The sequence below is a fragment of the Salmo trutta genome, chromosome 22 (genome assembly GCF_901001165.1).
Source record: "Salmo trutta chromosome 22, fSalTru1.1, whole genome shotgun sequence".
Lineage (NCBI taxonomy): Eukaryota > Metazoa > Chordata > Actinopteri > Salmoniformes > Salmonidae > Salmo > Salmo trutta.
Genome location: NC_042978.1, coordinates 20,347,197 through 20,371,814, shown reverse-complemented (window position 1 = coordinate 20,371,814; position 24,618 = coordinate 20,347,197). Strand labels below are relative to the sequence as shown.

At 40.5% G+C, this 24,618-nt stretch overlaps 1 protein-coding gene across 1 annotated transcript; it reads right to left on the bottom strand.

Annotated features, from left to right (window-relative positions):
• Nucleotides 1-15,352: 15,352 nt before the first annotated feature.
• LOC115158339 (major facilitator superfamily domain-containing protein 12) lies at nt 15,353-23,028 on the bottom strand. Its single transcript, XM_029707156.1, has 10 exons — nt 22,278-23,028; nt 20,226-20,436; nt 19,729-19,861; nt 18,139-18,342; nt 17,954-18,046; nt 17,736-17,828; nt 17,452-17,622; nt 17,257-17,351; nt 17,005-17,135; nt 15,353-16,291 (listed from the first exon to the last, which is right to left on the bottom strand). Exons 1-10 carry the CDS (start codon nt 22,555-22,557, stop codon nt 16,245-16,247), a joined length of 1,458 nt encoding a protein of 485 aa, XP_029563016.1. The 5' UTR covers nt 22,558-23,028; the 3' UTR covers nt 15,353-16,244.
• Between the last annotated feature and the right edge of the window lie 1,590 nt (nt 23,029-24,618).

Below are 24,618 nucleotides of genomic sequence, written 5' to 3'. Positions count from 1 at the left end.
ATGTAGAGGTTTAATTTATCATGATCCAAATCTCCTTGGAGACAAAACTAATGGCTATTAGAAAATGATTACTCTGCAGTAATTTGGCACTGATTATGCTGTAATAAGCTAATGTACGTATTAGGTACAGCCAATCCAAGGGTTTTCATTAGGTACTGATGTTAGTTCATGTCAAGGCCTGTTATTACATAATCGTAAATCTATAATTCAAACCTTTGCTTACTGCACAGAAATACAATAAAAGGACAAAATGAGTAAGAGTTGTACTGCTGACTGAGTAATTAGAAATATGGATGACTTTGGAAAAGTGAGTTGCTAGAATTCTACTTTTAGAGAGAACAATGGGAGATAAAGGTATGTGTCAAGTAGACCGAGTTATTTCACAAGACAGCTTTTGAAGCATTATGTCATTATTCTCCTACCAAGGACCTATAAGGTTATTTGGGGCCATACAGTACATTATAAACTGGGTGGTTTGAGCCAAGAATTCTGATTGGATGAAGGCCATGGTATACCATGGGTATGACAAAACATTTAGTTTTACTGCTCTAATTACGTTGGTAACCAGTTTATAATAGCAATAAGACTTCTCGGGGGTTTGTGATATACGGCCAATACACCACGGCTAAGGGCTGTGTCCAGGCACTCTGCGTTGCGTCGTCCCTAAGAACAGCCCTTGGCCATATACCACACCTCCTCGGGCCTTATTGCTTAAGTATACACCAGCACGTCTGGCTCTATGAGTTGGACCCGAAGTGCAAGTGCTGACTAGCCTGGAAGACTCACACAGCAGTCTCACAACACACAAGGCTGGTCTTGTTTCTGTACCTATCTTGTCATTCCTTTTTCCATTTCACCTGAACTGGGCATTTCTCGCAAATCTGTGAACAAAAGTGATGGTCCCGTAATGAAATAAATAGTTAGATTATCACAGAATACCTTTTAACTGACTTTCTGATTTCATTCTATATTCCACATGAGCTAATGCTATTTTCTTCTCTCATCTAATGCTTGTATATCAATGTTTAGGTTGTTTAACTTAATCTTTATTGCAGCTCTGTAAAAATAAAATGAAATAAATTCAGTCATGTCACCATGCCAAGAAACAAAATGCAATAAAATCAGACAAATGTGCAATTGACGTCATGTGCAAATGTTTTTGCTGTAAATGTCTTTTATCTAACTAAACTTAAAAATGTATTGTCTGTGGTCCTCTTCTGTGATCTCTGCTCTCTATTCGAACGTCAAAGGCTGAAAGTTAAAGTGCAGGACGTCCATATGTAAAATCTACATCGGGAGCAACCAGTTACTGCATGAAAAACAACATCTACAGGTCTGGGACTGAGCAGAACTGAGAGTTCATACCATTCTATCAGTAGAAAACAAAAAAGTGCACGATAATAAACCAAAAGCAAATTCAGTATTTTGGAAGCAAATAGTCATGAAATTAGTCTACCAAGAAATAAACAAACTGTAATTAAAAAATGTCAGGACATTCAGTGACTATCTAGTGACACCTACTGTTGAGTCTCCACTCCAGACTCAGAAATATGATCAGAAAAAAAGAAGAGGTTCATTACCACCCTCTACTGGTGATGAAATATCTAATTACAACATCCTAGTCCACATATTATTGCAACTAGTGGGATTCAACAGGTTAGTTTACCTGACCTCAGTAGTCAACAAAAGCAGTGACCTTTCAAAACCAACTGAAGGTATCCTCTCTCTATACACATTCAAATAAACTCAAGCTCTGGTAATGCCCACTCTAAGGGTGATGTTTGTAATTCAAGGTTAATGCCCTAAAGCCAGGTAATATGTAAGCCTCTTCAAATAGGTGAACCATGCCCAGGCTCTCACTCATTGAGGATAACTTGCACTCTGTAAACACTTAGACTCCCTTTTTACATGTTCAAACTTTTCTAAAGTGCAAAGAAAGTCCCACACAAATCCGGCAAGTAATCCAAAAACTTAATCACGCTAAATGCACAATTTCCAAAAAGGATAATTACACTAATACCCAATTCAATCTAATGAAAGCTGGGATAGAACAGAAAACTCTCAGGAAGGCCAAAGTTGAACAGGCAAGTGCCCTAAAACTTTAAACCTCCCTTATTCAATCTAGTTGGGATTATCTCAATGTAAAGCAGCAAGTGCCACTCCCTTATTTAACAAATAACTCAGTTCTGAATCGGTACCATACCGTTGCTCACTTCAACACTAAGAGCATCAGTGAGTACTGAGTAGGCCTATTCTATCCATATGAAAGGACTGTTTATAAAGCTATATAATCTATTATATGTTTTAAACATCCTTGTAGTCACAGTTTATTTGTATAGGACGGTGGACATGAAAACATCATCAAAAACAACTGATTTATCATCTGGCCGAACCAGCTGAATAGAATACCTTTTTTATAATACTACTGATAAGCAAATGACCACTCATGTCTTACAGAACAAAGTAATGTCCCTTTCCAATTAATACAGTCTATATAGATGATACAGAATGTTACATATTGTGTGTGTCATGATCAAATTCAATTGAGTGCAACCAAATAAAGTCCATTTTTTGTAGAGTATGTCCTGAAATAGAGCTGGGACGATAAACTGAACATTTTCGACAACAACGATTTATCGAGGACATTTAACAGATATTGATAATCACCACAAGTAGCCTATACTAGAGAAATGTGACGTTTGAAATTAAATAATTCTGCTAATATGGGCTATCGATAACGGTAGTTATACAATTGATAGTTACAACATTCAAAGTATTAGTAGTAGTTCTAAGGGTATGGTAATATACAAAAGTAGGTTAACTGGTGCACATTAAAGTTAGAAACGTATCGTTCTCGGGATAATTCAGTCAATTTATCATACAGATTTTTGTCCATATCACCCAGCTCTATCTTGAAAGTATATACAACTTCTGTCTTGCAGACACCATGATACCACAGTGTTTTTAAACCCAGAGAGACGCAACATCACAAGACTTCCGGGAACACTTTTGAAACAGACCAAGCAGGCCAGGGCAGGGTTTGAGAAGTCAATGAGAGAAGTGAAAAATTCTTCCTTAGTTATTCATTTTCTAAAGGTACAACATAGTTTCGAGCCAATGTCTTAAGTAGTTGAACATGTTATCACTCCAACATTTTCATCAAAAACAACTTTGCGCTGCTCGGCCCAACACGCCGTTAGACCCAATGACGTGTTCCTGCGCATGAGCTTAGCTTGCGTCGCCATGGCATCGCTTACAAAAGTAATCTGGGATTTCTATTGGAGAAGCAGTTTCTGCCTATCTTTATACTGCACTGTCTTTGATGATACTTAGCACAGAGTGATGTACTTAAAGTGGCAATCAGCAGTTGAAACAATAAAAAAGCGATATCCCTGCCACTGTTTTGGGTAAAAAGCTGAGGAATTGGGCTGGAGAAACGTAACCACTCAAATTCATAGACAGAGCTATGGATGCAAGGACTGACCATCCATGATACCAACATTATACTTTTAACCATGTTTTGAGGCTAAATAGGGTTTGTTTACATGTATTTGTTTCCAAACATTGGAGTAAAACAAACCTATATTTTGGGTTCTGATGGATGTAGCAACTGCAGATTGCCCCTTCAATGAATAATATCTTGGGCCAAGTGAAGCCAAAACAGACCAGAGGGAAAAGGATAACAGGGGATATAGTGTACAGTAACTAGGAAGGATTGCCACAACATGGCGTGCATTCCTTAAGATCTGATAGCACAGATGGTGTGAGGATTATACTGTCCGATTTGCAGAGAAACTGAAAATAAAATGTTTTGGCCTCTTTAAAGAGAGGGATAATCTGTAGTTTGGAGATTGCCCTTTCTGTGCTTAGCCTGGGCTGTTAATTATGAGTTGGTCAAGAAAAGAGTGCATCCTCCTCCAGCATCTTCTCATCACTCAAAGAGGATGTCAGGAAGGTCATTTTTTGGGGAAGTGCCCAGTTTTGTTAAGGTTTTAAAAAAGATGAATAGAGAGAGCAAGTAACAATATCTTCTTTTGTCATGCCAGCTCCTCCTGTATGTCGGAATCGCATGTCAAGGCAGATAAATGACTGTTACCATTTTCTCGAATAACCATTATTTTCCCCTAAGTTTAGCCTTGTTGAAGTAGCCTATGGTTCTCTGAATAATTCACGTCAGTTTCCAGACATCTGATGTCATGGCCTGGAACCACAATCCCAGGGCTGACTCTGTTCCCCCAGAGGATAGGAGAAGGGCTGAGGAGGGAGATCCACCAGCATAAGGATACATTTTACTGCCCTCTGTGGTGAACAGCAACATCCAGAGGACGCTTTAATGAAGTCGGGCTGTAAAAAACTAGGCACGGATGGTAGCAGAGGAAATACGCACATTGTTCTAAATTCACACTGCAATGCTGGACAATGATGCAAGCAAAACAACGAGTGTCAGATGTGTCATGCTGGGGGGTTGGTTGCACAGCGACACATTGTGTACAGACAGTGAAAGGCTCTCTCACTCTCCAGACTTCCTGATGAAAGCTAGTGAAGATAATGTGGTTTATCTCTTAGGACCTCCTTCATGATATATCACCCAGCTAGCTGCACTGTACATTATTGGGTAATAAATGCAAAATTGGCTCATATAAACATCCGGCATTGGAAAGCACTGACTGGACAATATGCACAAAGACTTCAGAGTACGATCAAAGGCCTCTCATGCACCGTCCAAAATACGATTTAATCAAGCTACACTTAAAGCTGAGTTACAGTACAAGAGTTCTTTCATGTTGCCATTCATTATTCAATCATCACTGAGTAATTCCTCAATACAAACCCTTGTACTAAAAGACATACAGTACAAACCCTGAGAATAAACTGTCATTAACTCGTTTTTATGTTAGATGCAAAGAACTTAAAAGAAGTACACTTTCATTAACATGTTTATAAATGTCCTGTCAGAGGGATAAGGAACTTGGAAGGATTCCTCCAGAGTGGCACAGTAGGGGGTCTTAAATCCCAGCCCAAATTCAGATTTTCACTGAGCTGCAACTATAGCGTAATGCTGCATGAGCCTGAAGTCCACCAAACTTTTGGTCATGTAAATGTTGGTATTTAATTTCCCAAACCCATTAGACATTACAGCCAACACTAATTCCCTCCCACCATTTGGCCCCTACTTTTGGAAATCCTACATTCTGAAGAGATGTTTCTTTGATTAAGGATTTTTATTTGGTTCCCTTAAGCATGGTGTAGATCAGATTTGACTGAATCAAAAATGTAAACATTGGTACTTGGGACATGTCTACATTATAAAACGCAGAGGCAAGAGACTTTGGCAATTAGACTATCAAGTATTGGTCAACTGAAAGTTACTGAAACTTTGATTATAAAGTAAATCAAGGCCAATTTGGAATATCACTGTAGTCCTCACACTTCATTTTCCATGACAATCTTTGGAATCAGCACATCAATAATGGTAAACCTCAGGCCTCCCGGGTTGCGCAGTGGTCTGAGGCCCTGCATCGCAATGCTAGCTGTGCCACTAGAGATTCTGGGTTCGAGTCCAGGCTGTCGCAAGCCGGCCGCGCCCGGGAGACCCATGGGGTGGCGGACAATTGGCCCAGTGTCATCCGGGTTAGGGAAGGTTTGGCTGGCAAGGATATCCTTGTCCCATCACGCACTAGCAACTCCTGTGGCGGTCCGGGAGCAGTGCACGCTGACATGGTCGCCAGGTGTACAGCGTTTCCTCCGACACATTGGTGCAGCTGGCTTCCGGGTTAAGTGGGCATTGTGTCAAGAAGCAGTGCGGCTTGGTTGGGTTGTGTTGTGGAGGACGCACGGCTCTCGACCTTCACCTCTCCCGAGTCTGTACGGGAGTTGCAGCGATGAGACAAGACTATAACTACCAATAGGATACCACGAAATTTGAGAGAAAAAGGGGTCAATTTTTTAAAATGTATTTATTTAAATAAATAAAAATAAAATAACGGTAAACCTCTATATAAAAATACATGTGCAGTAAACAGTGACATAATAATAAGGTGAAAATATGAATGTCTGGATGGAACATCCTCTCACATCCCTATTTTTGAAATCCAAATGGATTTTTGTTGTATCTCCCCTTTTGGAAGGTGAACTTCTTTTTCCGGCTTGTACTGCCTTTTACCCAAAACCACAACCCAGTCCAACATGTGTCACCCATTCCTAATGATCTTGGCAGAGGTTTGCATGGGGGGAACAGGAAGCTCCAGTAGTACACAGACATGCATTCGACTGGGCATAATGGCTGTTTTGGCATGAGTTTGTTATTCAGAAGTAAAGAAACAGGCCATTAGGGCAAGACAGTGGTTTGTGCTCAGCCTCAGCTAGAGATGGCTGTTGACTGAGACCAGTCAACTAACCTAAACCCTTGTCAATCTTTAGCAACAGCAATGTCTGTTTATTGTAACTGTCACACAGGCATACAGTGCCTTCAGAAAGTATTCACACCTCTTGAATTTTCCCACATTGTGTTGTTACAGCTTGAATTTAAAATTGATTAATGAGATTTCGTGTCACTGGCCTAAACACACACAATACCCCATAATATCAAAGTGGAGTTATGTTTTTAGAAATGCCTCGAGTCAATAAGGATTCAACCCCTGTGTTACATAATATGTTACATGGACTCACTGTGTGCAATAATAGTGTTTAAAGACCATGGAGATTTTACAATGCCTCGCAAAGTAGGGCACAAATTGGTAGATGGGTAAAAATAAAACAAAGCAGATATTGAATATCCCTTTGAGCATGGTGAAGTTATTTGAGGGTGTATCAATACACCCATTCACTACAAACAAAGCCGTCCTTCCTAACTCAGTTGCCGGAGAGGAAGGAAACCGCTCTAGGATTTAACCATGCGGCCAATTGTGGACTTTGAAACTTTACAGAGTTTAATGGCTGTGACAGGAGAAAACTGCGGATGGATCAACAACATTGTAGTTACTCCACAATACTAAACTAAATGACAAAGTGAAAAGAAGGAAGCCTGTACAGAATAAAAATATTCCAAAACATGCATCCTGTTTTCAATAAGGAAAATGTGGCAAAGCAATTAACTTTATGTACTGAATACAAAGTGATATGTTTGGGGAAAATCAAACAACACAGAGTGCCACTCTTCATATTTCAAGCATGGTGATGGCTGCATCATGTTATGGGTATGCTTGTCATCGGCAAGGACTAAGGAGTTTTTTTAGGATAACAATAAACAATGTAGCTAAGCACAGGCAAAATCCTAGAGAAAAACCTGGTTCAGTCTGCTTTCCAACAGACACTGGGAGACAAATGTACCTTTCAGCAGGACAATAACGTAAAACACAAGGCCAAATCTACACTGGAGTTGCTTACCAAGACTACATTGAATGTTCCTGAGTGGCTTAGTTACAATTTTGACTTAAACTGGCATGAAAATCTATAGCAAGACATGAAAATGTTTGTCTAGCAATGATCAAAAATCAACTTGACAGATCATTTTTGACTCTTAGATACTTACCCAGAAAGACTCACAGCTGTAAATAACTGCCAATGGTGATTCTAACATGTATTGACTCAGGGGTGTGAATACTTATGTTAATAAGATATTTATGCATTTCATTTTCAATATATTTGCAAAAAATTCTAAAAACTTGTTTTCATTTTGTCATTATGGGGTATTGTGTGCAGATGGGTGAGAGAAAATGTATTTAATCGATTTTGAATTCAGGCTGTAACACAACAAAATGTGGAATAATCAAGGGGTATGAATACTTTCTGAAGGCACTGTAGGCCTTTATGGAATGAAGAGAATGAATCATATAGGCTAGATTCACATTCAGAGAGAAGGAACTAAACTACTCATTAGCTCTAAAATCTTTTCATATGTGCAGTGGAAGAAAAAAAACTCTGATGAATTGAATGAATTGAGTTACAAGGCGGCACGCACGCAATTTTGATTTTATGTTTTCCAAAAGGGTACTTCCAGGGTAATGGCAGCAAAACGGCTCCGCACACATACAGGCAGGATCAAAAGGTAACTCAAGCAGCTAATGTTGACAAAGGAGAACATGTGTGAAACACCAGCTAGTGAGACAGCTCATTTCTCATAGTGGGTTTGACAAACAATCAAAGAGCAGCATTTTGATTAGTTATTAGTTAGGCCTCGTAGCAAGTCTTAATTGCCAAGCTGATTTAAACAAAAGTGCGGGTGGCTAATGCAGAAAGAGAGAACGAGCGGGAGGATAGCAATCACCTTTGTTATAATATGGGAGAAAAAAAACGCAATTTATTACAGATGAATAAATAATCAAAACTGGGAACTTGGACATTAAGCAAATACAGACCATTCTGAAGGAAACTGGCTGAGAGAAGACAGGAGAAGGCCAGACTTTAGTAGACAGTGTAGGAACTGCTGCCTAGTCACTTTATTCCTAGTTATATGTCCATATCTACATCATTTACCTTGTACCCCTGCACATTGACTCAGTACTGGTACCCTGTGTATATAGCCAACTTATTGCCACTCATTGTGTATTTATTATTACTTTTCTATTATTTCTCTATTTTCTTTCTCTCTGTATTGTTGGGAAGGACCCATAAGTAAGCATTTCACTCTCAGTCTACACCTGTTGTTTACAAAGCATGTGACAAATAAAATAAAAATACATTTGATTTACAGTAGAATGTACAAATACTGTGCAGTGCATACCCATAGGACAGTGCATATGCATATCACAGTAGGAATGGTATAGACTCAGCATAATGATAACACCCAAAACATTTGAGAGCTTGATTATTTACATAACTACTGATATTGTATATGACTGCCAAATTGTGACCAGGTTCACATAACTGCAGTTAGGATGTAGTCCGCTCTTACTGAAACTGACATGAGTTTTCGTGTACAACTTAAAAGTACGTTTATCTTCTTATGTTGTGCTTCTCCAACATTTTGGGGACAGAAAATAGTGTCTGTGTTCAAATGCATTTGACAGTGTAATCCAATATAGACTCACAGATTTGTCGCAATTGAGCTAACACAACAACAAAACATGAGAAAATGTGTGAATGCGTGCATGAGAGTGGTTTTGGCATGACAGTACTTATGATCTACATGGTAGTGTAAGCAGACAGATTTTTTTTAGCTGATCAGTTGTAAGAGCATACTCTGTCTCAAGTTTCTCACGAAGAGAGAAGTCATGCATTTAGGTCAAAAGAAAGACCTTGACCTAGTTTATTCTGCATCTGTGAACGAAAGAGTAATGAAACAAACACAATGTCAATTGTTTTCCCCTGAACAAATACTAAAATATAGATTTTAGTTCATAGTTATCAATCGATGAACTACAGTGGAACTATTGTCTCTATAAGTTGAATGTATAGTGTATTTTTGTGTGTGGTGATGCATGTAATATCTCTGAAGACATCAGGGGACACCTGCTGCCCACATGGTTTGTGTAGATTCATCAACATATTGACTTTCATACTATTTACCAAGAAATAAAGAAAATAAACTATCATGCAATGTATTCAGTGGGCTATAAATCATGGTGATGGTGGCCACATATTTTGATCAAAACAAAATATTTGCAAAGCACAAAGTTCTGTATATTGGCACAGGACAGACAACACAGTGACGTTCACGATGTTAGTATAGGCATTCACTGTTGTTTTGACCACTTGTATATTAAGTTTTAGTATAAACAATTAGCCTAGGCCTAACCATTTTTGAATTCATGCATGTTCAAACTTTGCATTTTGGAATAATATCAACACCAAACAACGTTATTACGAATGACGGGTATTTCTATGGTCATTTTTGTTTAAACTATAATAAATCTGTAAACTACAAAGCAACTGAAACATCTGGACGCACAACAATATTCAGTGAGATATCAGATAGCATAAAATCCAACTTCAAACCAAAGGTAGTTTTAACAAAAGCGGTGGATAAAGGCAATACAAATTATGATTTCAGGAATACTTAAAACACTGACCATACATAAAGACCTCAAATTAGTTTTCATGTGAACTCACCATCCACCAGGTTTTGGCCGTCATGTCATAGCACAGCTGCCATTTGATAGCATTGTCTGCTGCCTTGCCACCCATATGTGTGATGTTGGGGAGCTCCATGGAGAGCCAGATGTAACGGTACAGTGAAGTACGGACGCTCAGCACAACTCCAGTCTCACAGTCAGGCAGGAGTCACTTGCACACAGCTACCAGCCCTCTCCGGCATCTCCCTCTCTCATCCTTCCTTACCTCCCTGCAAGGCTCTCAGAGAGATTGGGTAGTCTACAGAGAGTGGGTAAGACCAGGAAGATTAGGACACCAGCAGCCAACTGCAGCCATACACACACACACACTCATTCCAGACCATATAGACACCACCACCACAGGCTGCTAGACAGCCTACCAAATTCCAGCTGTACTAACCCACACACACACACACACACACACACACACACACACACACACACACACACACACACACACACACACACACACGTTTGAATAGTATATCAAGCACACGTTTGGAAAAAACACAAGAGTGGGAAGATATTCAAAGAAAAACAACAGTACAGAACATATTAAAATTGAGACTATCCTAAAAAGACATATAGGCTAACCTTTGTTGAACAGAAAGTACAAAACGACCCATGTTCAAACGACCCATTCCTAAAAACAATCACCCCCAAGTTATAAGTGGACCCCACGAGGCAATCCTACTTCAAACAAGCAAGAGGCTGTGCTTTAAACTTTGCAAGCCCCTTTCTATATAGCTTTGAGTGAGCTTATGATACAGGGGCATCCGGTCTGTGGCTTTTCTCTCCCCCCCAGCCAAGGGAAGCCATCAGAGAGAGCAGCTTCTCACCCATAATAACCACACAGCTGGAGTCAGTTAACAAGGCTGTCTTCCAAGATTTTCCTTCTTTTTGGACTTTAAATGAGAGAAACTCATTACATGCTTTCATCGGAGTGTAGTCAGCAGGCATTCTGCAATGGCTTTTTCTTTTAAAGAGTGTAGAAAACAAATGTCTCTTCCACAAATCCTCCCCACTCCCCAGGCTTGAGGTTACCAGCCTTTGATTCATTAACATGTGTTTTGACCACATAAATGCTGAATGTGCATAGAAGAGATGTAGGTTACTCGTTTTGTCGTGTTATTCTTCCTTTGTTTCTCTCATAACTGTTTCTGTGGTCAAAGATATCAATGACCAAATATGTTGTTGCATGTTTCATGTTTTAAAAATTGTGCCAAAAAAAAGATAAAAAATGAAGACCACCACACAGGTTTAACTATCCATTATGAAATACGTAGATCTAAAAAAAATCACTGAAATTTAAAAAAGACTAACGTCTACTTTGCATAGGTATGGACAATGCAGACTTCTTTCTCATAATCTAAAACTGCATTTTTCAACTATCACTTTGTTTTTGACAACCCTAAGTGTTGTGATGAAAAATACAAGTGAGCATAAACCAGGCAATGGCATCAGTCCAACCACAGTGTCTCAGAGCATGCTGTTGGTTCAGACACTTCAGTTAGCATCTTCTCAGTAGAAAACAGAAGGTCTGCATGAACCACTGTCTAAACGAACCACATGCTTACTCTGACTTTATGAGCAAGCATGACCATAGAAAAAGGGCAAACCTCAGACGAGGATGACATTTCACCAACCTTCTTGGGGACAATTGGCTGAGACAGACTCAATGTTTTAAAATGATATGTCAGGCTTGAAAAGTGGAAAAGGCTGGCATTATTCAAACATAAAACCACAACTAAACTGTGGTGGCGCTCCGCAAATAAAACCAGAGTCATTTGAAATATCCTCATGAGGTGATATGCAACTTCTAATGGCTGGTGAAAGCTCTTTCAGGGTAAAAAAAAACACCCAGCCCTCCTTTATAGGCTGTTGTTGGATCACACATGCTGTTGTAAGTGTGTACGCTGGAGTAATGATATGGTAGTAAATGTGACTGTTTGAATTCCAGCTCCAGCAGGTCTGATCTGGACTTTTGCTGGCTGAGTTGGCATCATAACTCATGTACATTCTTTGGCCATCCACAATGAATCATGACCTATCCTTACTCTGAAAATAATGACACACTGCGACAGTAACCTTTTCCCTCCTCTAATTCTCTTTTCGCAGAGTTTCATCAGGACAGTGTGGTAATATTGTGGCAACACTCTTTCCATACCATAAAGAGATGTTTCCCCAACCATAAAAATAATAATAGTTTCAAAAGGAAGGCTAAAAGTTGAGAAATTGTTGTGCCCACAAAAGGGGCATCATTCCATGACTCACAAATGTAACCCCATTCAATCAGGCACTCAACAAACAACCTCCATAACTCACCAGAAAATACATATTATTTGTCCAGGAGTGCGTGGACATCAATAGACAGTAGTAGTGTGTAGACATCAATAGAACCCTCAGTAGTCTTCAACTGAAGAAAACACAAAACCAGTATCTGAGTCAACATAGGCCTACTGTAGGCTAGTGGGCTACTTAGGCAATAGCTATGGTCCCAACACTAGTCCAGGGCTTTCCTGCAATAACAAACATAGCTAGTAGACTACTGGCTACATAAGCCCTACTTGAAGTCAAACAAAAAATGCATAGACTTTCTGCTACGTCGTAATTATGTGTTCTAACGTGTTTTAATGAGACTATCTATTTAGCTGCTTAGCTAAATAAGCAGCGTATAACAGCTAGCTAGCACTTCTGCAGCCTTCACATTTTTGGCCTACTTTTTGTGGTTACGTAGCTAAGTTTAGTTTCAAACAAATACGTTTTCCTGTAAACACAAGCTGAAATAGCGTTTCCTCTAAACGTCGAGTGAAAATTGATTCATTTATTTGAATGTAAAATGTTAGCAATGTTCTTGTCAATGACTGGCAAATAGTAGACTACTTTATCTTCATGGCTGGCTAGCTATCTCACCTGTGTATGCCTACAGTCGACTTTCAAGTTGGCGGGAGTTTCGTGACGCTCTATATTCAATCGAATGAGCAAGCGCTCTGTCTTGTTGGTTGGCCCATGCAACGCATTTGAGCCGTCAATCATCCACATTTTGACTGCAGCACCTGACCTGAGTGGCTTTTTGCACCCATTACACCACTAATGAGTTAACTTCAGCATTGTCTTCCTGTTTCTATGTAAAATATAAAAAGTATATAATAAAAAAAGATACATTCCAGTTTATTAGGTACACCCCCCTACACAAAAATGGATCTCTCCTACAGTCAAGTGGCCATGGCTTGCTATATAAAGCAGGCAAATAGGCATCAAGGCATTCAGTTACTGTTCATTGAGTGTTAGAATGGGAAAAAAGAGTGACCTAAGCAACTTTGAGTGTGGTATGATTGTCGGTGCCAGTCCCGCCGGAATCAGTATCTCAGAAACGACCACCCTCCAGGGATTTTCACACGATAGTGTCTATGGTTTACCGACAATGGTGCGACAAACAAAAAGCATCCAGTCAGCGGCAGTCCTATGGGCGAAAACAGTTAATTGATGAGAGGTCGAAGGATAATGGAAAGAATCGTGCAAGCTAACAGGCTGGCCACAAACAGACCAATAACTGTGCAGTTCAAGGCCAGTACAACAATGGTGTGCAGAACGGCATCTCGTAATGCACAACTCGTCGATCCCTGTCATAGATGGGGTATTGCAGCAGATGACCACACCGGGTTCCACTCCTATCAGCTAAAAACAAGAAGAAGAGGCTCCAGTGGGCTCACGATCACCAACACTGGACAATTGAGGAGTGGAAAACATGGCCTGGAACATGACACCACGTTCAGTTTACTTGAGTGGCCTGCACAGTCCCCAGACCTCAACCCAATAGAGTATCTTTAAGATGAGATGGAACGGGCTGTTCACAGTACCAATATACCACTGTCCAATCAGCAGAAACTGCGTGATGCTATTGCGTCAGCATGGACCAACATCCCTGTGGAACGTTTCCGACACCTAGTAGAATTACCTGAAGAATTCAGGCTGTTCTGGAGGCAAACGGGGGTCTGACCCGGTACCAAATGGGTGTACTTAATAAACTGTCCGTGACTGTATATGTTTCATCCACAGTAGTCCGTAGTTTAGGCCAGTCAAACATCTCCTTAACTGTTTCACCTAATCAAGGGCTTGATAATCAGGTGAAAAGTTGAATCAGGTGTGACAGCAAAACAAATTCAACTCAAGGTACTCAACTCAAAGCAGCAGGGCAAACACACAGGAATAGGTCAGCGTGTCACAGATCCAAGAGCGCAACTCAAGCAGCTGTCGTGACTTGCCACAGTTATGTTGGGACACAAGAACTAATGTAAATGTCAAGTTGCTGTTTTAAGCCATGAAATATCTTCAGAAACCGAGACGTTGGCTATAATTACATCTGTTTGAGAGAATTTGATAGCTTCGAGGGGCCACAGAGCATAAAAGAGACATAGCATTGACATTGGAACAATGGACACCAGTAGTTCTTTTGATCAAGAATAGATGGGTTGGCCAAGTTAATTTTCAAACATGCTGCTGTCCTAAAATCAAGCCTCCTTATTTATACAATTGCTCACCAAGCACTTATAGCTTTATCGCTGGCAACACATTGGGGGAATTTCTGCTGTTTACATTCATCAGTTAACACTGAACAAAATGTGTTTGTTCTCTGACTCCCTCTAACTCTATTGGAGGTTATGTATCTGTGTGTTTTAAACACTAATTAGATGGTGTGTAGGAGGTGGTTTATGGTCAATCTGACACATTAATGAGAAAGAGCTCAGATTTAATGGGATTTATCCACTGATTAAATATTCCTCCTGAAGGAAGCATGATAGCTGTAGTTGACAAGTAGGCCTACAGTTGACAAGTAAATGACTGTGTGATATGTGCCTTCTTGGTAGGAGGTGGTTCATTTTCCAAGACACAACTGAAAAAAACAACTGATGAAGCAGCTAGTGGTGTAGAATGTCGTGTAGACTATCTTGATATACAGTATGATAACATTTAAATGGGGCAACAAAAATGTAATCTAAAAAATTAATTTGTCATATGGACTCCTGAACAAGCCTCTGATGATGGTGTGCTTTCTGTACAACACTGTTCCAAATCTATAGCCCCTGAGGGGACCACTCACAGTGTACCACCGCTCCCGTCCCCCACCAATTGCCAGCACAGACTCCAATTAGTGGTTCAACTAACAAGCAGTGATGACGCCCGCCCTCCAAATTACCCAAGACCGCATCTCTAAACAGTGCTTTGGGGAATCAGTTAGATGGCTGTAGGCTGAGCAACAAGCCCATCTCACAGAGAATAATGAAAGGACCTTTTCTCTCTTTGCTTCTCTTGATTATATTTCATAACCTTTGGACTCAACTGACTGTACTCACCAAATGGTTACAATGTGTAACTCACAACATTAAATTCAACCTTAACAACCACATAAATCCAAGCTGCAACGTGGTCATTTGCGATTCCTACCCAGGGAGCCCACCTGTGGAAAATAGTATGCAACTGTACTGATGATGAATTGTCTCATCTCTCTCTGTGAAGATGTGAGTGAGACGTAAATGTTTATTCCTCTGAGATAACCCATCTGCATTTTCATCAGAAACTAGGCATTGTGGTCATTTTGTCATTCTTTCCACCATGCATCAGGCAAACGTGTCCAAAAGCTCTCAAAATCTTAAAGGAAACAAGACATTAACATTTTAAATCTGAAAAGAATCATCCAAAAACAGTTTACATCTCTAAGTGACTGACAATTTCAAAATCTGTACAATGAAAATCTGAAGGAAATAATGGCGACAATAAACAACACACCCTGTTATGTATTATTTCATAACATCTATGGAAGAAAGAGAGAAAAAAGTGATTCCCTTTTAAGTGTAAAACATTGACATGTCTGTGTAAGTAGACAGTATTATTATAAAGTAGAATATTGTACCCATCATTGTAAATAAGAATGTTATTCACCGACTTGCCTAGTTAAATAAACATTTAAAAATGATTTTTCCCCATAAATTCCCCATAAATGCATTACATCTAAATCACTTAAAGGTATAGATAGATATGGGGATGTTAAAGTCTTGCTGTAAAGTTCCTATTGTATTTCCAATGGGTATACTGAAAGTCTCCTGGTCTTTGTCCTGTGAACAGGCACAATGTTTTCCCCACAGATTAATCAGTGTAATGAATCTCTGTTCTTCAGTTGACTCCTGTGTAGTCTCATTCTCTGTCCTCTGCCTCCATCTGGACAGAAGTACTGGGTAAACCTATGAGGAGAGAACAATGATAGGAAATACATAGCTAATGCATTATAGGAGATTTGTGTGCCCATGTGTGCCCAGTGTGCCCATGTCTGAGTGCTGTTGTGTGCAAGGGCCATATCAAACTGCGGTGTAGTTTAACATTTTTTCCACTAGATGGAGACGTGGCTATATCTTATGGCAGTAAACAAAAAGTTTGGATAAGACATTATTTGTAATTAGCAAATACAAAATCCAAGTCAAAATATTTCTGGAATTAGTAGCTCAAGCTTGCAAATATAAAAAGCTAAGCATATTACCTAAATACCTTCAAGCTGCATGCGAACTAATTTTAACCCTTCCCCTGTCAAAAATAATTTGATCATCAAAAAAGAAAAACACCTCTCTATAGAGCAGATCTCCCACCGTTTAACTGATTTTACTGTGAGACTGGAATACAGAGCAGTAAGTTACAACACCACCTCCACCAAGATCATACTCTCACAACCCAATAACCAGATATTGCACACACTCAGAGATAACATCAGCGTTCCCCTGCTCAGACGTTGCATGCATCAACCAATGGTTGCGTGCCACGTCATCAACTTTGCTGCAGTCACCAGATTTCTATAAAATATGTGGTTCTTCGATACATGAAATACCTTACAGGCGTAAGATCTGGCATGCTTCTGCAATGTCTGAGCAGCGGAACATGACCAACAACTGATTTGGACACTTACGTTGGCGGATCCTAATAGGCCAGATGAGGAGGGTGCATAGGGAAATTGCTGCTGCTAAGGCCACACCCCCGGTCACAATCACCATGACATCACGATAGAACCACACACTTTCTGGACAGCTGTCTTGTGAACTGTATACAACCAAGAGCGATAGTTACTCGTAAAGTTGTACCCTGGTTTCCCTTGGGGTCTGCAAACCGCGCTAAAGAAGGGATATTTAGAAGAACAGATCCCAGTCTGGTCCATACTCACTTGCAGGGATGCAGTCTCTGGATTATGACGACACCAATGCCATTGGCCACCTTATCTGTGAAGCTCATCGCCCCGTACACAAAGGCCCCACTTTGCTGCCGAACAAGGTCACAGTTAATTCCTTTGACATTGTGAGAAACGCCATGACAACAGTGGAGGAAAATCATCTAGCTACAACATGCAGGGTGTTCCTACCGTCTGTTCTCCAATCAGTTTGGCTGTCATGGAGAGCGACATGACCAGGATAGTGGCAGAGCCTGCACCCAGCAGTACAGCAGCTCCATAGATCAGCCTCCCTATGTTCATGCCCACCAACACCCAGGAGGAAAACCCCAGGATCAGCACAAGGCCTAGCAAATAAGTCATCTAAGGAGAGCGGGAATTACAAAATAAAAAATGGGTATACAGGAAACTTAATACTAGGGCTTTTTATATGATTTTTCTGACAGTTTTAAAACATCACAGACAGAAAAACTCACACTAATGCCTACGAGCTTGCTGATTGGCTTCATGACCAGAGAACACACAAGCCCACTAACATACATCACTAAAGGAACGGTGGCAATGAAGTTCTGGAAAAGGAGAAGGAAATGAGCCCAACATTACTAAACAGTCAGCAAGTTTCACAAGCACAAAGGATTCTGAAGAATGGTTATAAATGGCACCATTATAATGTAATATATGCATGTAGCCTTACCTTTGGTAGCAATAAGGAGTTGATGAGATACATGGAAACGTAGGTCTGGGACAAGTTGACTGTCAACCTGGTGCACATGTACAGAAAAGCAACCTGGACCAAAAGAAGCAGGTTTACAGTTTAAAATACACTTCCACAATACCTAAAGGTCATTTATATTGCATACACTCAGATTAGAGAAAGACCTGGTAAAATGAAGGCTCCTTCAGCCAATGATTCCATTGGAGGAGAGATTGGGGTATGGTGTTATGGGAAGTTGGGGAGATCAGGGGTTGACTCTCATCATTCTGCGCGCCTGGCTCTTCCCTGTGAGGAACCCTCTCTCGGGTGCCCAGGTGGAAGACGAAAGAAAACACTGCCCCGATCCCCAGCACAATGAGGGACAGATCCTGATGGCAGGAGACAGGAGAGGGAAGGGAGAGACAAAGACAGACACAAAAGAGAGAGAGCGAGAGAGAGACAGAAAGACAGAGAGAAACAATATATAGAATCGTCACCTTCATTCACCAAGAACATTTACCCATACCCAGAATTTGCCTTAGAGAAGGCGTTGCCAGAAATAGACAATATACAAAAGAGAATATTGACACAGACATCATACAGAATATGCAATATCGGAACAGTAAACATAAAACTCTGGAGTATAGGCTGATTACAGAAAGAATATACAATATACAGAGGGGACATAGAGATATATAGTAGAGGGATGCCGCCGTGGCGAATATATACAGTACATATGCAACGTTGTCGACATACTGCATTTGCGCTACAGTGCAGATTTGCATTAGAGGTCATTGATGACTAGGTGCAGTAATCGGCTCAATGCAAAATCAACGAATCCCTATGAACCCGATGGCCGGTTTATGAGGGACACAGCATGTCGGATGAAACTGCTCAGGTTGGCAGGCGGTTTTGGTCATGATTGATAGAAAGTAGATGGGATGGGTGCAGGTATAGTCCTGACGGCTGAGGGTATTGTCAACTGAGGGGCAAGATGGCTGAGGAGACTATTGATGGCCGAGGGCACTTTGTGTTTCAAAACGACAGTGGAACTCGTTTGTAGTTTGTGATCTGTCGGAGAACCTTCCAGACAGACGAGCAGTCGTTAGATGCGCTCCTTGAAACAACTTTTGGCCACTTTAATCCCCTTGTTGAGCAGCTGCTTCGGCGTTCTATAATCATCTTTGTTGTTACACCTATGTGCCATCTCTTTAGCGGAGTGCAGCGCTCAGAGTTCAGCATGAACCAGGGTTTGTAGTTGTTGAATTTGACAAAAGTGCTGGTTAGAATGCAGTTTTCCTCACAAACACTGATGTAAGATGTGACCCTGTCAGCGTAATCGTGAATGTTGGCGTTTTCATCTTTGAAAATGTCCCAATCGGTAGAGTCGAGGATAAAGTAATATCCAGGATTACAATCGAGAGCAGCCTACCCACCGGGCACAGATGTCAATTCAATGTATATTCCACATTGGTTCAATGTAATTTCATTGAAATGACGTGGAAACAACGTTGATTCAACCAGTGTGTGCCCAGTGGGTAGTCTGGGTACCTGTCTTTTTAACTAACATTCTTCTCCTTGCCACTCCTGTCTTTGGCAAATGACAGGAGTGACAAAGAGTGGAATGTTAGTTAAAAAGACAGGTACCCAGACTACATTCAGCCATCATGACTAACAATCTGAACACCCAGAGGACTAAATGATCTTCCCATTTCAAATGTATTGTACCAGAGTACCGTTTGTAAAACAGTGAGGTCAGGAAGGGCAGCTCTTACCCTGAATATGGGGATGTCAACAATGCCCAAGCTGTCAGTGACAGAGGGATCTCCAGTCTGCTGGGCCTGGAAGTGAAAGAGTAACAAGGCCACAGCATACACTGTAATATTGGCCCCCACCGTGAACGCATACCTACACAGTGAGAGAGACGGTACAAGGTTGTAAAACTACATCAGAAGATATCACTAATAATTAGACTGTGTAATACTGGTGGTAAGGTGGCACCTTAAATGGGGAGAACGGGCTCGTGGTAATGACTGGAGTGGAATGGTATCAAATACATCAAACACACAATTTGCAGGAGTTTGATGGCATTCCATTTGCACCATTCTGGACATTATAATGAACCATTCTCCCCTCAGCAGCCTCCGCTGGTACAGTACCTTATTTCTTTCACTTTAAACTGATTTCCTCATACATGCTTTTATTTAGGGCGATAAGAGTCACCTCACTAGCTTGCTGTTTACCTCCTGCTAAAGTAGCCTATTCGGCTCACCTGTAGGCAGTGAGCTCCACCTTGGCATGCTCACTGGACACCAGCTCTGGGATGAGTGACAGGTGGGAGATCTGGGTGGCGGCCCAGCCAAACTGGAAGATGATGATGAAGGGGGTGAAATAGGTGAGCCACACCCACTGTGGAGTGTTGTCGCCACATCCCAGACACGGGTTAAATATGAAGGGAAAGGAGATAAGTACACTGATAGTGCCTGTAAGGGTGGAGGGATACGAAGGATGAGGTCAGGGTAAACAAACTATCCAGCTTATGAGAGTTAGTCATGCATGGAACTAACAATAAAGAGAAATGTGGACAGGACAAAGAAATCCTTTTTCCATGAGCCTGTTGTAATGATGTTTAATCAGCTGGTCTAGTTATTATACGATTATTAGTTAATTGATGGTTTTTATAATACAGTATAATCCTGTACAATATGACTATATTTTACATTTTTATCCATAGGAATTAGGGTTAAGTGCCTTGCTCAAGAACACATACAGATTTTATCTAGTTGGCTCAGAGATTCGAACCAGCGACCTTTCGGTTACTTGTCCAACCCCCTTAACCACTAGGCTACCTGCTGTCCTACGTGTAAACTTACTGGGATTATTTCATAATTACATTAATAATGGTCCAATGCATGGGACATTTCAAAACCTAAAGCTGGGCACCCTTACTAGGTACACCTCTGTCCTTGACCCCCCAGAGGAGCACTCACCCTGTAATCACAGAAAGTTGCTGGTTCAAGTCCTGCCTGTTCCCCCTCAAATACTACATTGGTGGCAGTGGTGAGATGATCCCAACAGTAGCTATATTTTCATTAACTTGCCCAGTGATTTTTTTTGTCTACAGTTATACAGTTTGCATAGAAAATAGATTCAACAATACCCTGCATCATTTCCAATGTAGTCATTTAGCAGACACTCTTATCAAGAGCAACTTACAATAGTGTGCATATACATTATCGTACTGGTCCCCCGTGGGAATGAAACCCACAACCCTGTCGTTGCAAGCGCCATGCTCTACCAACTGAGTTACATGGGACTCAAGACTGTTGAAAAAAAAAATCCTCATGAAGCTGGTTGAGAATGCCAAGAGTGTGCAAAGCTTTCAAAGGCAAATGGGGGCTACTTTGAAGAATCTGAAATACATAGTATATTTTGATTTGTTTAACACTTTTTGATTACTACATGATTCCATGTGTTATTTCATAGTTTTGATGTCTTCACTATTATTCTACTATGTCGAAAATAGTAAAAATAAAGAAAAACCCTGGAGTGAGTAGGTGTGTCCAAACATTTGATTGGTACTGTATGTGCCAACATAACGCCTGGGTTCGCGCCTTGGTGAACTTGCACTCCTGTAGATCTGAAATAATTGGATGGTGGAACTTGCCAGCCAACAAGAAAAGCAAGGGCAAGCAATTCAGGCATTCTTGAAATACAGGAAAATCCTTGTCCTGCAAAGAAACATAATTTTGATAGTTGAAAAAATATATTCTGCAAGGAGTAGGCATTTAGAATTAAATGTGGATTGGAATTTATAGTTGTGATTACATCACTTGCCCCCGTGTACCTTAAAAAGTATTCGGCAATTACTTATTCGAAAAACATCGGTTTCCATCATCATTTGTCGCAATAAAGGAAGTTCGACAAAATAAAAATACACCCGTCTAACAGATACAAATATCGTCGATCTTTAGAAAACGTATCCTCTGCAGTTTCTTTTAGGCCTACACATCTCGCAATGATTTTATTTGTTGTTATTGCGATATTTCTTTAGTCTAATAAACCTGGGACAATTGAAACCTGCCAGCGGTCTCAAGCTTGTTGGAACTGTTCTTATTCTCATGTGTGCAAGAGATTTTCGACAGATGGAGAGTGTAACCTAGCCTACCTGCATGTAAGTATCGAATTATGGCCTCTGCCAAATGGTCTGGATCTTTATGGCACAGGTGCACTCACCTAATAGTGTTACTGGGTAACCCCTCAATTGCTACATAACTTTAGTTAAACCAGGCTAATCAATTATCATTATTGAAGTCATACTTACCGACTAAATGCCATGTTTTTCTTTTGCCATATGCTCCACATCCAGCTGTTCGATCCGACTCGATACCGACAAGGGGCGTGGAGACACCATCCGCTATTTGACCTATAAACAGCAATACACCTGCATATGTGCTCTTGAACCCAAGCACGGAATGGTAGTAGACCAATAGGTAGGTAAACCATAATGACGCGCAAAGGTCGTTCAAAAAGTGACCAGCTGCGTAACACAACCGCCTGAAGAGGGGTAAAGACCGCTCATTAGGGAGCAACTGGTCAGACATAACTGTTACCAACAATTTCACTTCAATATCAGTGATTTAAAAAAAGTTCCTTTCATATTCCCAAAAACGAGCTAAGGATACATTTAATTGCGCAAGGCAACTCCAAAAACGCTCAACAATATTGCTAGAAAACTGAACCCAGCCAAATTAGGATTAGATCAAACTGTTTCCCTGCTTGATCAGCTGAAACGATTTAACATAGGATTAGGTCAAACTAGGACCTAAAACAAAAGACACTTTACGCAGGCTGAGTCTCAACCTGCACCCACAAGCCAGAGACTCCTATCCACTGGCAAAATTATGTTTAGAGTGAGTGCTCATGTCTTCAATGCCGCCTGTTAAAACGAAACCCATGAATTTGACATGGTTCTCCAATTTGCATTTCCAGTCCTGTAGAAACCAATATCATCCAAGTGCAGACTACTCAATGTAATCTAGCCTTGAACAGGCTGAGCCTCCTACATACAGTATGTTTCGCTTCCCTCTCACTTCACTGAAATAGCTCAAATAACATGCTGAATACACTGTCATACAGGTTGATCAACAGCATCATGTGATTACAATCTGTGATATTTTCATATTGCAAAAGTCCTATGCATTTGTGGGTTATTTGAGTAAAACCTAGTGACAAGTGGTGCACCAGAGCTCAAACCACATAATCCTAATGGAGATTGGCCCGAATCAGAATGATCATGACATGACTATAAAGCTTCTTGTATTGGTGAAACTCATATTCATTCTGTTGTGTTGAATATTGTGTCCCTGTTGAATATTGTATAACCAAAGCACTCACAGTATAGCCAGGGGTTAAATTAGGAGGAAAAGAACTGGAAGAGTTCTACCACCTCCCTCGGTAGACAGCACATAGTGGAAATCAAATAGATTTATGATAAAAATGATCATTGGAAAACAACGTCGGAGACAGTTCTACTACATGAAACATCTCAATTTAACCCAATGAATTAACCACTTAACTCCATTCATTTAGTCTAGTGAAACACATTTTCAATTACGTCTATATTGCTCTTTTCAGTTTGAGACGTTTATGAAAATGTTCACATATAGCTGCTATTGATATTGTCATAGTTTTGTTTAGCAACCCTAACCCAATGCCCTCATGTCGACTTTTCCAGAAAAAGCTAACATCTATGACTGATCTCATTACAACAATAGATTCTGGGTCACATGACCTTGACTCGTAACCACAATGACACCAGCATACAGTATGCTACTTAAAAAGGGCAAAGTGATAAAGCAGTGTTTTGTAACAGGGAATATACACTAAGTGTACAAAACATTAGGAACTAATATTAAGTCGCACCCCTCCGGCCCTCAGAACAGCCTCAATTCGTCAGGACATGGACTCTACAAGGTGTCGAAAGCATTCCACAGGGATACTGTCTAATGTTGACTCCAATGCTTCCCACAGTTGTGTCAAGTTGGCTGGATGTCCTTTGGGTGGTGGACCATTCTTAATACACATGGGAAACTGATGAGCATGAAAAATCTAGCAGAGTTGCAGTTCGTGACATATTCAAACCGGTGCGCCTGGCACCTACTACCATACCCCGTTCAAAAGCACTTAAATAAATATTTTGTCTTGCCCATTACCCTCTGAATGGCACACATACACAATCCACGTCTCAAGGCTTAAAAATCCTTCTCTAACTGGTCTCCTCCCCTTCATCTACACTGATTGAAGTGGATTTAACAAGTGACATCAATAAGGGATCATAGTTTTCACCTGGTCAGTCTGTCATGGACAGAGCAGGTGTTCCTAATGTTTTGTCCACTGTGTAAATCTATACAGTAATAAAAAAATCAAGGCGGCTTTGCTTGTGAACTAATATATATATATGCACGGCCCCACACTGCAGTCATCTCTGATCAAAACCATTTGGGACAACTGTATATACTGTAGAGATGACAGAGCATGTTGTTGTGGTAACATCTCATGTTAGGCCATGACAAACATAGACCATTACAATGTTCAGGCAAAGATGCATGTAACTAATGCAGCGAGGAACTTCAAAAGAAAAACAGTTGTGCATCCAATACTTC

What these genes read in the sequence shown, in the direction of transcription:
- LOC115158339 (XM_029707156.1), bottom strand. Translation starts at nt 22,557, where the DNA reads ATGTCTGACCAGTTGCTCCCTAATGAGCGGTCTTTACCCCTCTTCAGG. An exon ending in AACTGATTGGAGAACAGACG is followed by an intron (nt 17,352 to 17,451) that starts GTAGGAACACCC and finishes CTTGTTCGGCAG; the next exon opens with CAAAGTGGGGCCTTTGTGTA. An exon ending in CAGAGACTGCATCCCTGCAA is followed by an intron (nt 17,136 to 17,256) that starts GTGAGTATGGAC and finishes GGTTGTATACAG; the next exon opens with TTCACAAGACAGCTGTCCAG.